Below are 14,292 nucleotides of genomic sequence, written 5' to 3'. Positions count from 1 at the left end.
AAATTATATTAAATTAGCAGTGTACTGTAAACTCTAAACTTAGAAAAAAACAAACAATAAAGTGATTGTTATGCATTTTAAAATTATTTTAAATAAAAATAGTAACTTAGTATATGCAACCGTATACAATGCTGTGAAGTGGGTTGCGTACGAGTCAAAAATTGAAAAATTTGTAAACAAAACAAGTTTACTCTAAAATATCTGTTTTCTTTCAGATTGTAAGTGCCAATTTTATTAATATAAGTTTATTTTATTCGCTTGTTTTATGGAACAACTTTGTAATTAACATTAATTAATTACTTATAAGTCTATAAGTATTTAACCTAACTTTTCTGTTGTTATTATGTTGAACCCTTTTCCAGCTTTTTATTTATAGAAGAGACGATGTAATAAGTAAAAACTGATAAAGGAGAAGCTAATTAAAGCTTGAGACTGTGGCAAAACTTAAATATAACCTTGGAAAGCTGCTATTTACCCTCATGAATTTACCTCAAGACGCTAGCATGTTCTATAAATTTTCAGAAGTTATTGCCCTTTAAATATGTTTTCGGAGGATTACAGCAATTTTAAAGGTACAGAAATAAACATTTGTTTTAATTTAATGGTTTAAAATGTTTCTGCAATATGTACTTTTTAGCATTTAAGTGTTAGAAGTTTCTTTCACTTCGAAGTAACTAATTCTTTGCCTTTACGTGTTACAGGTGTTCATGAACCCGCTATATTAAGGGATGAAACACGTTGAAGTGGACATGACTACACAGAAGAATCCCTTACAAATAATTGTGTAAATAGTTACAGAAATTAAGGTCGAGAATGTTACTAGTCCTTACGATTGAATAATTTTAATAAAAAGTGATAAATTAATCGTTAGTGTATTTATTCTGCTTGGTTTTTAAGTACTTTAGCTTTTATAAAGTTACATATTAATATGTGAGTTATTTAAGTTAAGCATTTGTATTTAAATTAACATATAGTGCCATGTAAGGTGTACAATGTTGCTGTATTAATTCTTCTTATAAATAAATAAATCCTTTTTAAAGGTGTCTTTTTTCTTAAAATATAATAAATAAAAACTAAATCGATATAAGCAGTGAAAATCCTGTTAAGAAATTCAATAAAATGTGAATTTTTATTTGGCGCGAAATGATCTTCCGCAACTTATGCTCTCCTAATACAAATTTCGGAAATTTTGAATAATGCAAATTTTTGATCGTCAAATTTTTTGTTGAGCAGACCTCGTATTCGTGGCTAAACCAAAAATTTCGACTTTTGTATTAGGAGAGCATAAGTTGATTCGGGTCTTTTTGAAGATCCACTATTTTTCCAAATTTATTTATTTATTTATTTTTAAAATATTACGGATTTAAAATGAACACTCATTTCTACTATAGTTTAATTAAACGCACAAAACGCTTTTAAATGTTTTTATTATGAAATGGTAAAGGGGAGTGTAGTAAGTAAATAGAATAATATCGTAGAGACTCATCCCAGTACTCCACAAACTTCTTTCCACATTAAAAGTGGACAAAACATGTGTCCGATTCTCAAAAAGATTTTGTGGTGTACATGGACGATCCTCTTTGATACTACATGGTTTCAGTTACGTTTTGTTTAAATTCTCTGCATCCCACGACAGGGCCAAGATTGACCCAGGATTTTCCATTTTTGGACCAAGCATGGCAAATGCCTGTCTTTAGAATTTCACCGCCGGCGTACATTCATGTCGTACTTCAGTATTTGGAACTTGGTTCAAATTTGGTACAGTATCTATTGTTGCTCAATATTGGACAATCGTTAATGTACCAAAACTTGACACTTAAAAATTGGCCAAACATTGGTCCAGTATTGACAAATCTACGTATATTTCGTTGTCCAGCAGGTACTGGACCAAACTTGGCGAAATATGACACTAAAACTCCAATACCGGTAAACCAATGATTGGTTTTACCACTAATGACCCAGGTTTAGACCTGTCGTCAACTCCGGTATTTCGTACTTGGGATATGCTTCGATCAGTATCCAGATTACTATATTCACTAGAATAGGGATGGCGAACCTTTAAGTACCGTCATGCCATTTTTATAAAGAAAAGTTTAAGCAGGTCATAGACGTGCCATCAAATAATTTTATCTCTGTGATTATTAGGAAAATAATGATAATAAATAATATCAACTCAAAATTCTACAAGAAAATAGGAACATTTTGCAATGTTTAAATTATACGTGTAATTTAAATTAAAGTAAAATTAGTGTGACTTCTGTTTTTGCAGATTAGATGACAAATAACTTATGTTAGNTTGTTTTGTTAAAATAAAATCCAAACGTACAATCAAGTTTTTATTTTTATAATTGTATACAACATATCAAAATTATTTTACTACTAAAACAACATAGGAACATTCATTTATTCCAAAGACACATTTGATAATAATAAAGGATACTTAAAGTAGATTAATAATATACATTCAATTCCAAAATTAACAAATTCAGAATACTTTAAAGGAACGTATTAAGTCATACTATCTAAATCTTTTATATTCCTCTTCACTGTTAGTAAAGAATACTTCTACATGGTCCAGCAGAAACCTTATTCAGTTATCAACATCAGCTAATACAATTCCTTTTACTAACTGCATCTGAAACAAAAGAAATAAGTGATTAAGCTCTAAATAAAAAGTTTAGCTGATCTTTCAAAACCAGCAAAGTTCTTTGTCTGGGAATCTTACCAACGCTTTTATTTATTACTTTTCAGTAATAATGAAACCTGTGAAAAGAAAATAAATTAATTTAGAACAAATGTACAAAGTAAACTAGGTATTGTCATAAAAAAGCCCTACTTTGTATGGACGCATTCATACTTTAATAGCCCTTAGTAATTAGCAAAAATCATTGTAAATACTTAATATTAGCAGTAATTTATAATAATCAACTTACACTGTATGTTTACTCTTATATTAATAATCCAAACAGCAAGAAGGCAAAGAAAGTCAAAAAGGTACAGGTATGTATTCTGTCAGGGTGCCTGCAACATAAAATATTTTATTAATTATATAATTGATTAAGGTAATAGGAATTATCTTACGTTGCACCAACGAATTAATGTATTCCCTTAATAATTACTCTTGAATAATTTAAATTAATAACAATTGACTTCAATAACCTCAAATTTGATTAACATGAACTTAGCTGTAGGACAATACAACTTTAGTTGCGTTCAATTTGCAAACTGATCTTCCCATTTAAATTCCGCGTTGTTTTTTTTTTTATTACTATTAAACAAATTACAAATTACTTTAAATTCTGAAAATATTATTTTATTGTAAAGTTATTTATTGTACACTCAGACTGAAAATATATACGTGTAATATGCTAAAATGTTTCAGAACTTGGAGTAGTTGAAATGAAACAAACCAAACCTGTAGTGACATTCATTATTTTTGGTTGGTGAACCTAGAGGCACAAGTATTAAGTTGGTAATTATGCACAATTTGTCAACACGTGCAGTTTTGCAGTTAAAGAAAGAAAAGGTTATATTAATGATATTGTAAATTTTCCAATTAATATACAAATTAATTAGCACAAACCATTAACGGTTTGTGTTGATTAATAAATAAATAAAGATGGATATTGTTGCTGAAGTTCTTAAGAAATCGGCCGAAACAGCAGAAAAATACAAGCCTATTACAGTAACTAAGCACCTGGACTTGGAATACGACGTGGGTAGTTTATTGGCCGTGGATAAAAACGAATTAGATACAAAAGCCATAAAGTGAGTACTAAAAACATGTGGTTTTTGGGCAGTATTCATAGTGTAATTTTTTTTGTAGCAAAAACAAAAATGATTATCTACTGTCCCTTACCCGTGACAATGTACAATTGCTGTTAAACAAAGTGTGGGACCTACCAACAGAAAGGGTTGATGAAACAGTAGTCGTTCGTTTACCACCCTCAACGTTTGTTTTACCGAGATCTAAGCCTGTACCAAGACCTAAACCTTTAACTAAATGGCAGCAGTTTGCCCTTGAAAAAGGTATTAAGAAAAAGAAAAAACCCAAACTTTCTTGGGATGAACGACTAAAAAAATGGGTTCCTTTGTATGGATTCAAGAGAAGTATTGCTGAAAAGGAAAAAGACTGGGTAATTGAAGTGCCCCAAAATGCAGATCCATTTGAAGATCAATTTGAAAAAAGAAAGATTGCTAAACAAGAACGAGTTGCAAAGAACGAACTGCAAAGGCTACACAACATAGCAAAGGCCCAAAACATCAAAATTCCTAGAACTGGCCTATTAAATCCTGATGTTTCTTCATCTAAAGATGTAAGTTATTGTTATGTTATGTTATGAATAATATAGTGAATATAAACATTGTTTTAGTTGCAAGCTGCAGTTACAGTAGCTAGGTCGTCAACTGCTAGTTTGGGAAAATTCCAAGATAAATTACCTAAAGAAAAAGAAGCTAGAGGAATATCAGCTATTACTCCAGGAGCCTCTCGCAAACGAAAGTTGCCCCCAGTCCCTGCCACTCAAGAGAAGGAAGAAAATTTAGCTGTTTTAAATTCTATTTTAAACAAGAAACCTAAATTAGACATTGAGAAAGCAGTTAATCGACAAATTAATCAAGAAGAAACAGAGTAGGTCTTATTATTTTTTTAAGTATCATTGTCTTAAATTTAATGGCATAAATTGCTTTAAAGGAGGTCAACAGAAAAGAAGACAAGGAAGCCAGGTGGTAACAAAATCAATAAAAGTAAAGGAGGAAAGAAACCAAAAAGTGGGAAAGGGAAAAGTGCAGGAAGGAAGAGACGTTAACAGTTCAATATGTAAGTGTCGTAATTGAACAATTGACTTTCTTTAAAGTTTTATTGGTCATGAACACATTATTGTATTTGAAAGGACTATTTTAGAATCTTGAATATGCTTTTAATATTTCACCGTCAGCTTATCTTTTGCATTTGTCAAAGGGTGATTTTTGTTTTTCTGGTGTAAGAATAATTTGTGGCATCTCCCAGCCAAGACTGGGATCTTTGGCGACAGCCATATAAATAAGTGCACCTCGACCTGGCATTGGTTTTGCTGCCACATATGTTCTTTTGTCAGGTGACCATCTGCTCATGTATGTTTTTTGTTCCCAACCTTTGCCCTTAAAAAATATGGACATCTTAAAGCTTTGTAAATATTTTAGACGAAATTGTCGAAATCTTTGTAACTGTTTAATTTTTTCGTTTTGTATAAATAAATAATTTTTTTTCTTTGACTTAGACTTACTGCTCTGTCGTCATACTGAGGATAGCCAAGGTGCCCCTCGGGGCCTTCCTGGACACCCTTTTTGAGAACATTTAGCATATACCTAAAAAAGTGATTTCTGTTCTTTTTTACCACTGGATCTTTGGAATCGAGGGTGCATAGTTTTGATATCCACTTTGTACATATTTCTTTATCTATGTTCAGGAAAGTTTAATATTAGTGGTTAAAAATTTGCTTAATCGTAAATTCTTTGTAAATACAGATAATTTCTTTAAAAAAAAAATACAAAATTTGTCCCTAAGACTCGATAGTTACGAAGGCATTCGCGTGAATTAGTTATTATTTTTTGCTTTTTATTTTCAAACACTATGTTATACCTATGTAGTTTTGGGATCATTCTGTACATACATCTAATTATTTTACGAATTTACTAAACCCTTATTTTGTTAATTCAAAACGAGCGAGTTTGGTTTTGTTCGTATTTTATTTTTCAGAAGCATTAACTATTTATTTAGTTAATAGACTTAATTAGCAAACTAAAACGATTTAGTTTTATGTATATTATGTCAAACATTTTTAGTTTTTGGTAACTTAATAAATAATTAAATTGAAAAGTTTTGTTGTCTTTTCTTTTAATCCCAATTTATATTTTAAAAGTGAATATTTTTACTATCGTTTGGCTTACATGAAATGGTTCAGAAATAATCATTTAAATTAGTTAATTATTTCAGTATTATGTCTCAAATAAGCAATAAGTGTTAATAAATAAATTAACTAGTGTTGGAGAGGAGTAGATTTATCTCTTTAATTACTAATGAAACTTTATCAAGCCGAATATGCTACAGAGCGATGATTTAGTCATAAAATTTTTATTATGGAATAATAAAAATGGTAATAAATGCTTACCTTTAGTAGTTTTGATTTGTTTAACTAGGGTTTTAGAAAGCTGTAAATATCGATTGAATTCTTCATCGTAAATGCCCCTAAGTGCGTAAGTCATTTTTGTAGTTGCAAGAACACAAATTAATTTAAAATCCCCCCTTACTTATTAATTAAAAATGCGTATCGATCAAATAACTATTTTAATGACAGCATGATAAATGTTTTGTCGTCACCTAGGCAATAAAATTAGAAAAATAATTCCGTAGTAGAAATTTTTATGGTTCAAAATTATTGTCAATAAATTATACCATTTTTATTTGTTCTTATTTTCGACTAATATGAAAAATGAGTCGCGTAAGGAACGACGGTTGTGTTCCATATTTAAAATCAGAAGGGACGTTTTTGAAACCCATTCCCACAAGAGAAGGCTTTGTTCAGGGCAAAAGTTGGTACACAGGATTAACCCCCTATGAGCGATTGTTCTCTCATCACACATTAGCCAGTGCAAGACAGTTTGGACCTTTCGTACCACACAAGTAAGAAATTTAATTTTGTTCAAACTTTTACCACACATTTTCAAATAAATTTTTAATTTGTCCAGTTGTTTTAGACTTTATAAATAAATAATATGTTTTATTGGAATAGGTATTTACGATCAGAGAGATTTTGTAACTTTAAAAAGCAAATTTCTCTCAAAGGATTTTCAAAAAAATAGAATTAAATGTTCGATTTCAAAGTCAAATGACTTATATACTGAGTGGCACCTGTTAATATCATTTGATTGGAGATATAATTAGAAACCAATGGCTTTGTAATCGCCAATTTATTCTATCCTGTTACCCTTTGTACCTCTTATTTTCAAAACTGTGAAATTTTAGGGGCCTCATACCCCAAGATGATTTGGATTTTGTAATGGTAGCAACATACGACCATAGTTTTGATACATTTCAAGATAGAGTAGATACAGTGCTCCAGCCCGAAACTAGAGGAATAAACACGTGGAGAAGACTACGAAACACAAGAGATGTCCAACCACCCCGTGAGGCGAGAATTGCTAGTTCGGAAGAAGCAGCTAATAGATACAATTCGGTAAAAATTACTTTTACGAACAATACAGATCTCATTAGCACGCCAAATCCCTTTAAAAAGGAAGTCGTTTATTTTATTTTTTATTATTACAGTTCCATCCAGTATTAATAGGTGGTATAAAAGAAAGAGAGCATCCCCATCACATAAAACTCATGAATTCATCTCACCATTCACCCCAAACAATTGCAGGATATGTTAGGCAAGATAGGGACGGTTCCCTATTCCAATATTAAAGTTATTTTTAACATTTCTATCGTCTTGTTTACAATCTAAATAAGACATATTAATTGTTATTATTAATTAAGGCACAAAATGTGATAATTGATTGAAATTGTTTAAGTTCCTAAAGTAAAATAAAATAATATTGATATAAACCGCCGATTGTTTCATTCACCCCTTATTAAAATGAAAAAATATTTACAGTTACGTAACAAATTAAAAAAAACCAACGATTCTGTATGTACCCAATGTGTCATTAATGAAAAGCAATTAATTACAGATTAATGAAACGTCATTGTTTGTCAATTATTTTGTCAAAGGACAAAAATTTAGGGGTTGATAAATGAAATTTAGACGTCGCTGTTTTAAGGTAAGATGTCGATTAAATTCATAAAATTAAATGTAATTAAGGCATGTTTAAACACGATACCAATTATCAATTGGGAAATGCTTAAACAAAAAATCTGCGAATATATGATCACCCTGTATAATAAATAACAGTATAGCATGCTCAATAAGTTTCTATAACAGAGTCAATTAAATCATCCATTGTTTGTTAGTAACACTAGTAATTATAAAAATTGCATTTATTAACTGCAATAAAAGCGATTTTAAAAGAGCCTAACACACTTATTATTGTTTGAGAAAAAGGTTTAAAACTTGCTACATTTTATAGTAGATACTGTTACTAATTGTAAAAATTGCTTTTGTTCCCACTATTTATTTTACTAAATATTTCATTAATGAGAAAAACTAACATTAACATATTAAGCAAGTAAACGTGATAATTCGTCATTTAATACAAGTAATAAAATTTGAATATCGATTGTGTGATACTTGATTGATTTGCTAAAAATTAGTTTGGAAAAAATTGTTTTTGAAGCAATTTGAATGCAGTATTTACGATAATGATAGCAATATAACATGACTTGTAAGAAGTACTGTTAGCAGTAAAACGATTCGAGTGGTGACCATATGGATGAGAGCCCAGTGGTAGCAAAAGAACCATCTTTCACCCATTAAAGTACCTAGCTAAACACACAAGATCTCTACATTCACCAGATGTCGAATGACCTTGTCCACAAAAAATTGATCACTTTTCTCTGAAATTTTGCTGTAGTATTTATTCAAGTCGTTTAGTTACTCAAACAACATAAATCGAAATGATTAAAAATTGTTATTCGAAATTTTTATTTTTCTTCGAAAAAAAAAATACTTACTTTCTTTCGTAGAAATATTTAAAATCCTCATCAAAAAAACTGTACTAAGGACTATTTATTTATTAATAAGAATTTAACGTAAGAGGAAAAAATATTGATTTGTATATTTTTGTAGTAGGTGTGCTAAAGAAGATGGTCCGATGATCTAATACGAAACGTCGTTAATGAAAAAGAAATGGACGGAGTTCACAATAGACGCTATAAAAGCAATGTTTGTGGCAATTTTTTTGGAAATTTTCATCACAAAGCGTAAGTAATTGCAACATAAAAACAAGAAAGTAGTGAACCCAAGTGTGAACCTGAACCCTGGTCCTGAAACCTGTTCGCTAGTTGAAGGTTCTAGTTCATTCATCGGACTATTGACGACAATTTTTTTTGATAGCATTGTAAAATATAACTGTGAATACGTTTATGTAACCAACAATACACCCGAATATAGACCCGGTCACGATAACATCCTAGCTATGGAGAATAGGCTTGAATTACGTTTTAATTGTCAGTTATTTAGATCATGAATATTTCACTATCGGCTATGATTACAAGACAAAAACATTTCTTTTAGTCTTAATTCGCACATTTCTTTTAAACTGCTTAATAAACTCAAGTGAAATTTTACAAAATTAAACTTTAAAGATTAATCAATTGCCTTAACGAACGTCGAAAAACTTAATGACATTTCTATTAAATGAAAATATTGCATTGTCATACTGTCATACTAATTAGATAAATGGAATTGGATAAAGACTTTATTCAGATAGCTTTTTATATTTTTCTTTTATTGAACGATTACTTTAACATTTTATCGATTATTTTTAACGTAAACAAGTAAGACATACATTGATATTTATTAAATTATGCATTTTAATCGAAACATTACCGTATAATGTAATTTAAGGTACTTCGATTATGCGTATGGAAAGAAATTTCGAAACAAGTTCAAATATCCAGGTTATTCCTTTTCAAAACCGAACAGTGCGGTGATAAAACCGCCATTGCTGGGATCAATTTCTAAAAAATTACCGGACATGTGTAACGAAACCTATCAGTGCAGTAGCACACGTGTTGAAAGACAAAATCAAACCGAAACAACTTTTAAATCCTGTAAACGAAACGAACCGTCGTCTACGTCTGTTAAGGATAACGGAAACAAAAATGGACTAGTTGTTTCGACGAAATCTTCTTCAAGACAAAACATTCAGAAAATGTTTCTAGAATTAAATAAAAGTAGATCGGATCTTGATACCAAACGAAACAGTTCCTCTTCGTCCAGCAAAAACTTCAAGAAGAAACAGCAACATACTCTATTGAAAATGCTATTGCAAAATGCGGAGTACCCTTGGAAGAAAATCAAAGACAAATTGAATTTCTACGACACTTGTAACGGTAACAATTGTTCATCAAATACTTCAAATAACGTAAAAAAATCCAGAACGCCGTTCACGTCTCACAATCTGAGAAAAATAGAGAAAGAAGACGTTACTTCCATACCTCTAGAAGCCAATTATGTGGGTCACCTTTCTAATAACACCGGACACCTTTTGCTAGACAAATCAACACCATTACATTGTAATTGCGAGTATCATCAAAACGCTGTTACGTCTGAAGAGATCAAATGCAAAAGATATATTAAAAACGGCCTCAATAGGAGAGAGACGAGTCTCTTTCACAAACCGAGCCAAACGTTCGATTATAGTAAAAGAGTGAAGACGAAACCCGCTGATCCAGCGAGAAGATCTAATAGTTATCCTAATCAAAAATACAATGAGCACCCTGCAGGTTGCAATAATAATCCTCCTAAACATTCGGAGAGTTTCGTCAATATTTCGAAAGTTAAATCTGCTAATAGAGACGTTAATTCTGAACTGTTGCTGCACAAATCGTACAAAAATTATCTCGTGAATCCAGTTTTCGTGCACTGTAACAATCCCCAATTTCCTAATTTTGACAATCAAATAACCCTACATCGTACCGTTTCAAACCATAACCTCAAATCTTTCGACCAAACACAGGATAATGGTACAATTACCGAAGAAAAACCACACACGACCGTTAATATCAAAATTAATTTGGAAAACAAAGGTCAAAGTCAAAATTCCATTATTTACTGTAGCCAAGACGATCTATACTGCAACCTTTTAGTCGACCCTTCATCCCCGTTATGTTCCCATAACGCTGATAAGCAAAACGGGTGCCACCTTCGCTGGTACCAGTGCCAGAAAATGGCCCCATTTCATAAACCTGCATCTCACTGTGATAATACAACAAGCTACCACGAAACTAATAATACTGGAGTTAAAAATGTCAACGTAACTTCAACACAGAAGCCTGAAAGAATTAATAAAATGATACAGAATGATATCCATGTCAAGAAGGACGCGTACGTTCAAAATCCATACAGAGAAAACAAAAATATACAAACGGAGAAGTCTGGACTAATGACAGGAAACAAAAATACACCCTGTTCTTCCAGTAGGCAACGTATTAAGACAAACAAAAATATTTATTTAGTTTCTGTTAACAATAATCGTTTGGGAGCGGAATCGACATCCTCAGTCCGTAGAACCAGTGATAATGGACTGTTATCTTCTACGAATGATGCAGACAAATGTTGTTATCAGAATCTTTCGAGTCAATGTGATAATAAAGAACAAGAATGTGTTGAATGTCCCAAGCTGGTGCCCTACTCAATTTCTTCAAGTGACGATATCAATGAAACAGAAGAACAAGTCGAAATAATCGAAAAATTACAATCACAAAATAAACCAAACGAAATTACGAAATGTGACAGACCATACACAAAGTTATCGATAGATAAAAATATTGATAAAAATACATCCAAATGTGTAGACATTTTCTATAACTTTGAAAATAAGTGTAACGTTTTCCAATGTAAAGTATCGAAAACAAAATTCGTCAAGCCAAAACGAGATACGGAAAAGACATTTTTAAATCGTTACAATTGTAATCGATCGCAGTTGTATAAAGATATAGATAAATCTGAAATGGCATCGTCACTTTCAAGAATATCGAGTACCCAGATTGAAGAAAATGCCAAAGTTTTTTTAAATGGTCTAGAAGAAGCCCCATGGATCTGTATATTTGATGGAATTAGTAATTTCAAGAGTGGCAGTGACACTTCTTTAAACAAAAAATGTGAATACACTGGAAATAATAGTAATAATAATTTTCGTGCAATGTTAGAAGTAACAAATAACGGACCCAAAACGGAAAATGTTGAAAATCTTCCCATAATGGTACTTTTAAATAGTGAACAAAATGGTAACACTGTTTCTAATCTAAGTCTAAGATCTACCGTTGAAGAAGAACGTAATCAATCAAAATATTTAGACGTTGATAAGTGTTGCAGTATCAAAAATAAACCGGATATGTACAAAAATATTACCAAAAATTATGGTGCAATCGATAACGAAACGGGACATTGTGACATTAAAAAAGGCACCGGAACGAGAAGCCGAAGTATTTGTAGCATCATGGACTACATAAAACCGTTAAACAAAAGTGTCCAATTCAGTAGCGACTACATAACAAAAGACAATTTAAAAATCGGTTACATTATATCTAGAATCGAAGATCTCTTGAATGTACTAAACGACAATATCGCAGAGAAATTAAATAATGTAAAGAAAAAAGAGCATCAAACTACTAACCGAAATCATATACCTAAATCGTTTATTAATTTAACGAAAACAATGGAAAATAGTGATAGTAGAACTGATTCTGTATCATCGTGGGAAGAACCAGTAAAGAGTTCCAGCAAGTACATTGATTTTCAGAAAGACGCTAATAATAACTGTAATAAAGAAGAAAGCGTTAAAAAAATAAAAACAAGAGAACGAAATGTAAAACAACCCAATTCAACATGTAACAACACCGTTGTGTCGTTGTCATTTTATAACGGGGCAGAACAAAAGAACATAGACATTGTCCAAGAGGACACGTGGAAGACAAGATGGCTGAAAAGACTTTGCAAAAACTGCGAATCAAATAAACATTTAACTTACCCGACAGATAGTAAAATTGAAATAAAAAACAACCTCAGAAAATCCACTCCAAATAAACAAAACTCTAGAGTCCTTAATAAAGGTAAAGAAACAAGGACTTTAAGTGCATAAAAATGGCCCCTTAAATAAGTTTATTTATAATACTCATTATTATCAACTAATTATTATTTTGTAATCATTGTATAGCTTTTGACTGCGTGTAATTAGTCATTCAATTTATATTAATACAATTAAAAATAAAGATAATTACAGTGGGGGCATTTTTACATACTTATCGTCCCTTTTCCTAAGCTATGACACCCTTATTGCTGTACTTTTTACATAGACATAAAGAACGATCTTTGGGACAAATGTAATTCTACAAAAACGTTTTACTGTAACCATTGTGGCAGTCGTTGGAATGAAAAAATTAAAATAAAAAACATTACAAATTTAAAATCTCGTAACAGTGAATATGGAAACTCAAAAATTATGTTGAAAAAATGTCCCAAATGCCGAAAATACACCTACATTATAAACAAACGACAACCGAAAAGCGCACGATACAACGTTAGCAAAAAAAGTACGTATCATATATGAAGTAGAGGTAATTTAGAATGACATGAACCTTCACTTTGGATTGCGCAGTGACAAATGTCTCCTCTTTCATTGATTTCTATAATTGTACGGTTTATCTGGAGCTCAATCCCTATCCCTGGCTGTACAGCGAGATACACAGCAGTCACTGTTTTCTAAATAATTGTAATAAGACCCGCCTCTCGTGCGTCTCAAGGTCCATGTCATTCTAAACTACTTATACCTATTTACATATTTAAAGACGTAATAACAAAAGAATTAACTTCTATAGAATGCGTTTCTAAAACGTCTGTTACGTCTTCAAGTTGTTTAAATGTCGCTGACAATACTTCATGCCATGAAATTATATTGTCGATGATGAACCCGAAAAGACAGGAGATACAAAAAAGTACGAAGGAAGATTTTTACAATGCCCAGTATGTCGCGGATTTGAGAGAGGAAACGTTTTTGAAAATGATGGAGCCCAAAAGGCGTCCGGCAACACGAGACTTCCCAACGATGCAGAAGTTAACAAAACAGGGTGAGTTATCAAAATAATTTAATTTCATTGACTTGGAAAGAGCTGAGATCGATAAGAATATGAAAATGGATGAAATTGCACGGCTGCAATAGTTAAATACAATTATTATTATGATGGCCCTTCGGGGGTGGGGGTGAGTGAATCGAAAAAGAAGGTCTCCCCCACCACTGTACCATAAAAAGGCGGTCTCAACCCCATAAAAAGTTATTGGGGTTCAATGTTAATAAATATGCCAATTTTTATACATTTCTAGGCATGTAAATATTTATATAGTCATTCTTACAATATTCAAAGGTAAACCTAATGAAAAATACATAAAAATATTAAGAAAGTTATATAAAACATTATTAAAATATCTTTATCAATAGGGTAGGTTAGGTTAGGTTATCGACTCTTGTTCAAGTGACCACCCTGTTTCGATCCCCCACCTCCACCCGCTTGAAAATATTTCTTTTATTGAATTTTATTTGAATTATAGTGTATGAAAATTGTCAAAATAATCAACTTTCAACCCCCATAAC

The 14,292-nt window shown here is 31.4% G+C and overlaps 4 protein-coding genes and 2 long non-coding RNA genes across 7 annotated transcripts in view; 4 read left to right on the top strand and 2 right to left on the bottom strand.

Moving 5' to 3' along the window:
• Positions 1-132: 132 nt before the first annotated feature.
• On the top strand, positions 133-865 carry LOC108736084. Its single transcript, XR_003232394.1, has 3 exons — positions 133-218; positions 363-572; positions 702-865. It is a non-coding gene; the product is annotated as an uncharacterized LOC108736084 (long non-coding RNA).
• Positions 866-2,384: 1,519 nt separating this feature from the next.
• On the bottom strand, positions 2,385-3,170 carry LOC108736110. The gene is made up of 4 exons (XR_001937682.2): positions 3,082-3,170; positions 2,934-3,021; positions 2,726-2,763; positions 2,385-2,635 (listed from the first exon to the last, which is right to left on the bottom strand). It is a non-coding gene; the product is annotated as an uncharacterized LOC108736110 (long non-coding RNA).
• A 312-nt stretch (positions 3,171-3,482) lies between these two features.
• On the top strand, positions 3,483-5,857 carry LOC108736106 (ribosome biogenesis regulatory protein homolog). The gene is made up of 5 exons (XM_018468401.2): positions 3,483-3,768; positions 3,827-4,316; positions 4,374-4,630; positions 4,694-4,819; positions 5,259-5,857. Exons 1-4 carry the CDS (start codon positions 3,620-3,622, stop codon positions 4,806-4,808), a joined length of 1,011 nt encoding a protein of 336 aa, XP_018323903.1. The 5' UTR covers positions 3,483-3,619; the 3' UTR covers positions 4,809-4,819; positions 5,259-5,857.
• LOC108736109 lies at positions 4,841-6,341 on the bottom strand. Its single transcript, XM_018468403.1, has 3 exons — positions 6,150-6,341; positions 5,265-5,437; positions 4,841-5,139 (listed from the first exon to the last, which is right to left on the bottom strand). Exons 1-3 carry the CDS (start codon positions 6,241-6,243, stop codon positions 4,939-4,941), a joined length of 468 nt encoding a protein of 155 aa, XP_018323905.1. The 5' UTR covers positions 6,244-6,341; the 3' UTR covers positions 4,841-4,938.
• Positions 6,342-6,365: 24 nt separating this feature from the next.
• On the top strand, positions 6,366-7,550 carry LOC108736107. The gene is made up of 3 exons (XM_018468402.2): positions 6,366-6,661; positions 7,004-7,214; positions 7,307-7,550. Exons 1-3 carry the CDS (start codon positions 6,471-6,473, stop codon positions 7,445-7,447), a joined length of 543 nt encoding a protein of 180 aa, XP_018323904.1. The 5' UTR covers positions 6,366-6,470; the 3' UTR covers positions 7,448-7,550.
• A 1,229-nt stretch (positions 7,551-8,779) lies between these two features.
• The window catches only part of LOC108736104 (protein singed), a 20,696-nt gene continuing 15,183 nt past the window's right edge, over positions 8,780-14,292 (top strand). The window contains exons 1-4 of one of the 2 annotated variants that reach the window (XM_018468398.2): positions 8,780-8,902; positions 9,549-12,757; positions 13,001-13,237; positions 13,523-13,771. In XM_018468398.2, coding sequence (XP_018323900.1) covers positions 8,829-8,902; positions 9,549-12,757; positions 13,001-13,237; positions 13,523-13,771 — 3,769 coding nt within the window. In that variant the 5' untranslated portion in view covers positions 8,780-8,828. Of the gene's footprint in view, positions 8,903-9,385; positions 9,479-9,548; positions 12,758-13,000; positions 13,238-13,522; positions 13,772-14,292 lie in introns of those variants that run through there. The other variant, XM_018468397.2, reaches the window with a different exon arrangement.

The sequence above is a fragment of the Agrilus planipennis genome, unplaced genomic scaffold, assembly GCF_000699045.2.
Source record: "Agrilus planipennis isolate EAB-ADULT unplaced genomic scaffold, Apla_2.0 scaffold8, whole genome shotgun sequence".
NCBI classification, from domain to species: Eukaryota; Metazoa; Arthropoda; class Insecta; order Coleoptera; family Buprestidae; genus Agrilus; species Agrilus planipennis.
This window is presented reverse-complemented; position numbering and strand designations above follow the sequence as displayed.

What these genes read in the sequence shown, in the direction of transcription:
- LOC108736109 (XM_018468403.1), bottom strand. Translation starts at nt 6,243, where the DNA reads ATGACTTACGCACTTAGGGGCATTTACGATGAAGAATTCAATCGATAT. An exon ending in ACAAATCAAAACTACTAAAG is followed by an intron (nt 5,438 to 6,149) that starts GTAAGCATTTAT and finishes TCCTGAACATAG; the next exon opens with ATAAAGAAATATGTACAAAG. An exon ending in CTCAGTATGACGACAGAGCA is followed by an intron (nt 5,140 to 5,264) that starts GTAAGTCTAAGT and finishes ATATTTTTTAAG; the next exon opens with GGCAAAGGTTGGGAACAAAA.
- LOC108736107 (XM_018468402.2), top strand. Translation starts at nt 6,471, where the DNA reads ATGAGTCGCGTAAGGAACGACGGTTGTGTTCCATATTTAAAATCAGAA. An exon ending in GGACCTTTCGTACCACACAA is followed by an intron (nt 6,662 to 7,003) that starts GTAAGAAATTTA and finishes GTGAAATTTTAG; the next exon opens with GGGCCTCATACCCCAAGATG. An exon ending in CAGCTAATAGATACAATTCG is followed by an intron (nt 7,215 to 7,306) that starts GTAAAAATTACT and finishes TTATTATTACAG; the next exon opens with TTCCATCCAGTATTAATAGG.
- LOC108736106 (XM_018468401.2), top strand. Translation starts at nt 3,620, where the DNA reads ATGGATATTGTTGCTGAAGTTCTTAAGAAATCGGCCGAAACAGCAGAA. An exon ending in TTAGATACAAAAGCCATAAA is followed by an intron (nt 3,769 to 3,826) that starts GTGAGTACTAAA and finishes TTTTTTTTGTAG; the next exon opens with CAAAAACAAAAATGATTATC. An exon ending in ATGTTTCTTCATCTAAAGAT is followed by an intron (nt 4,317 to 4,373) that starts GTAAGTTATTGT and finishes ACATTGTTTTAG; the next exon opens with TTGCAAGCTGCAGTTACAGT.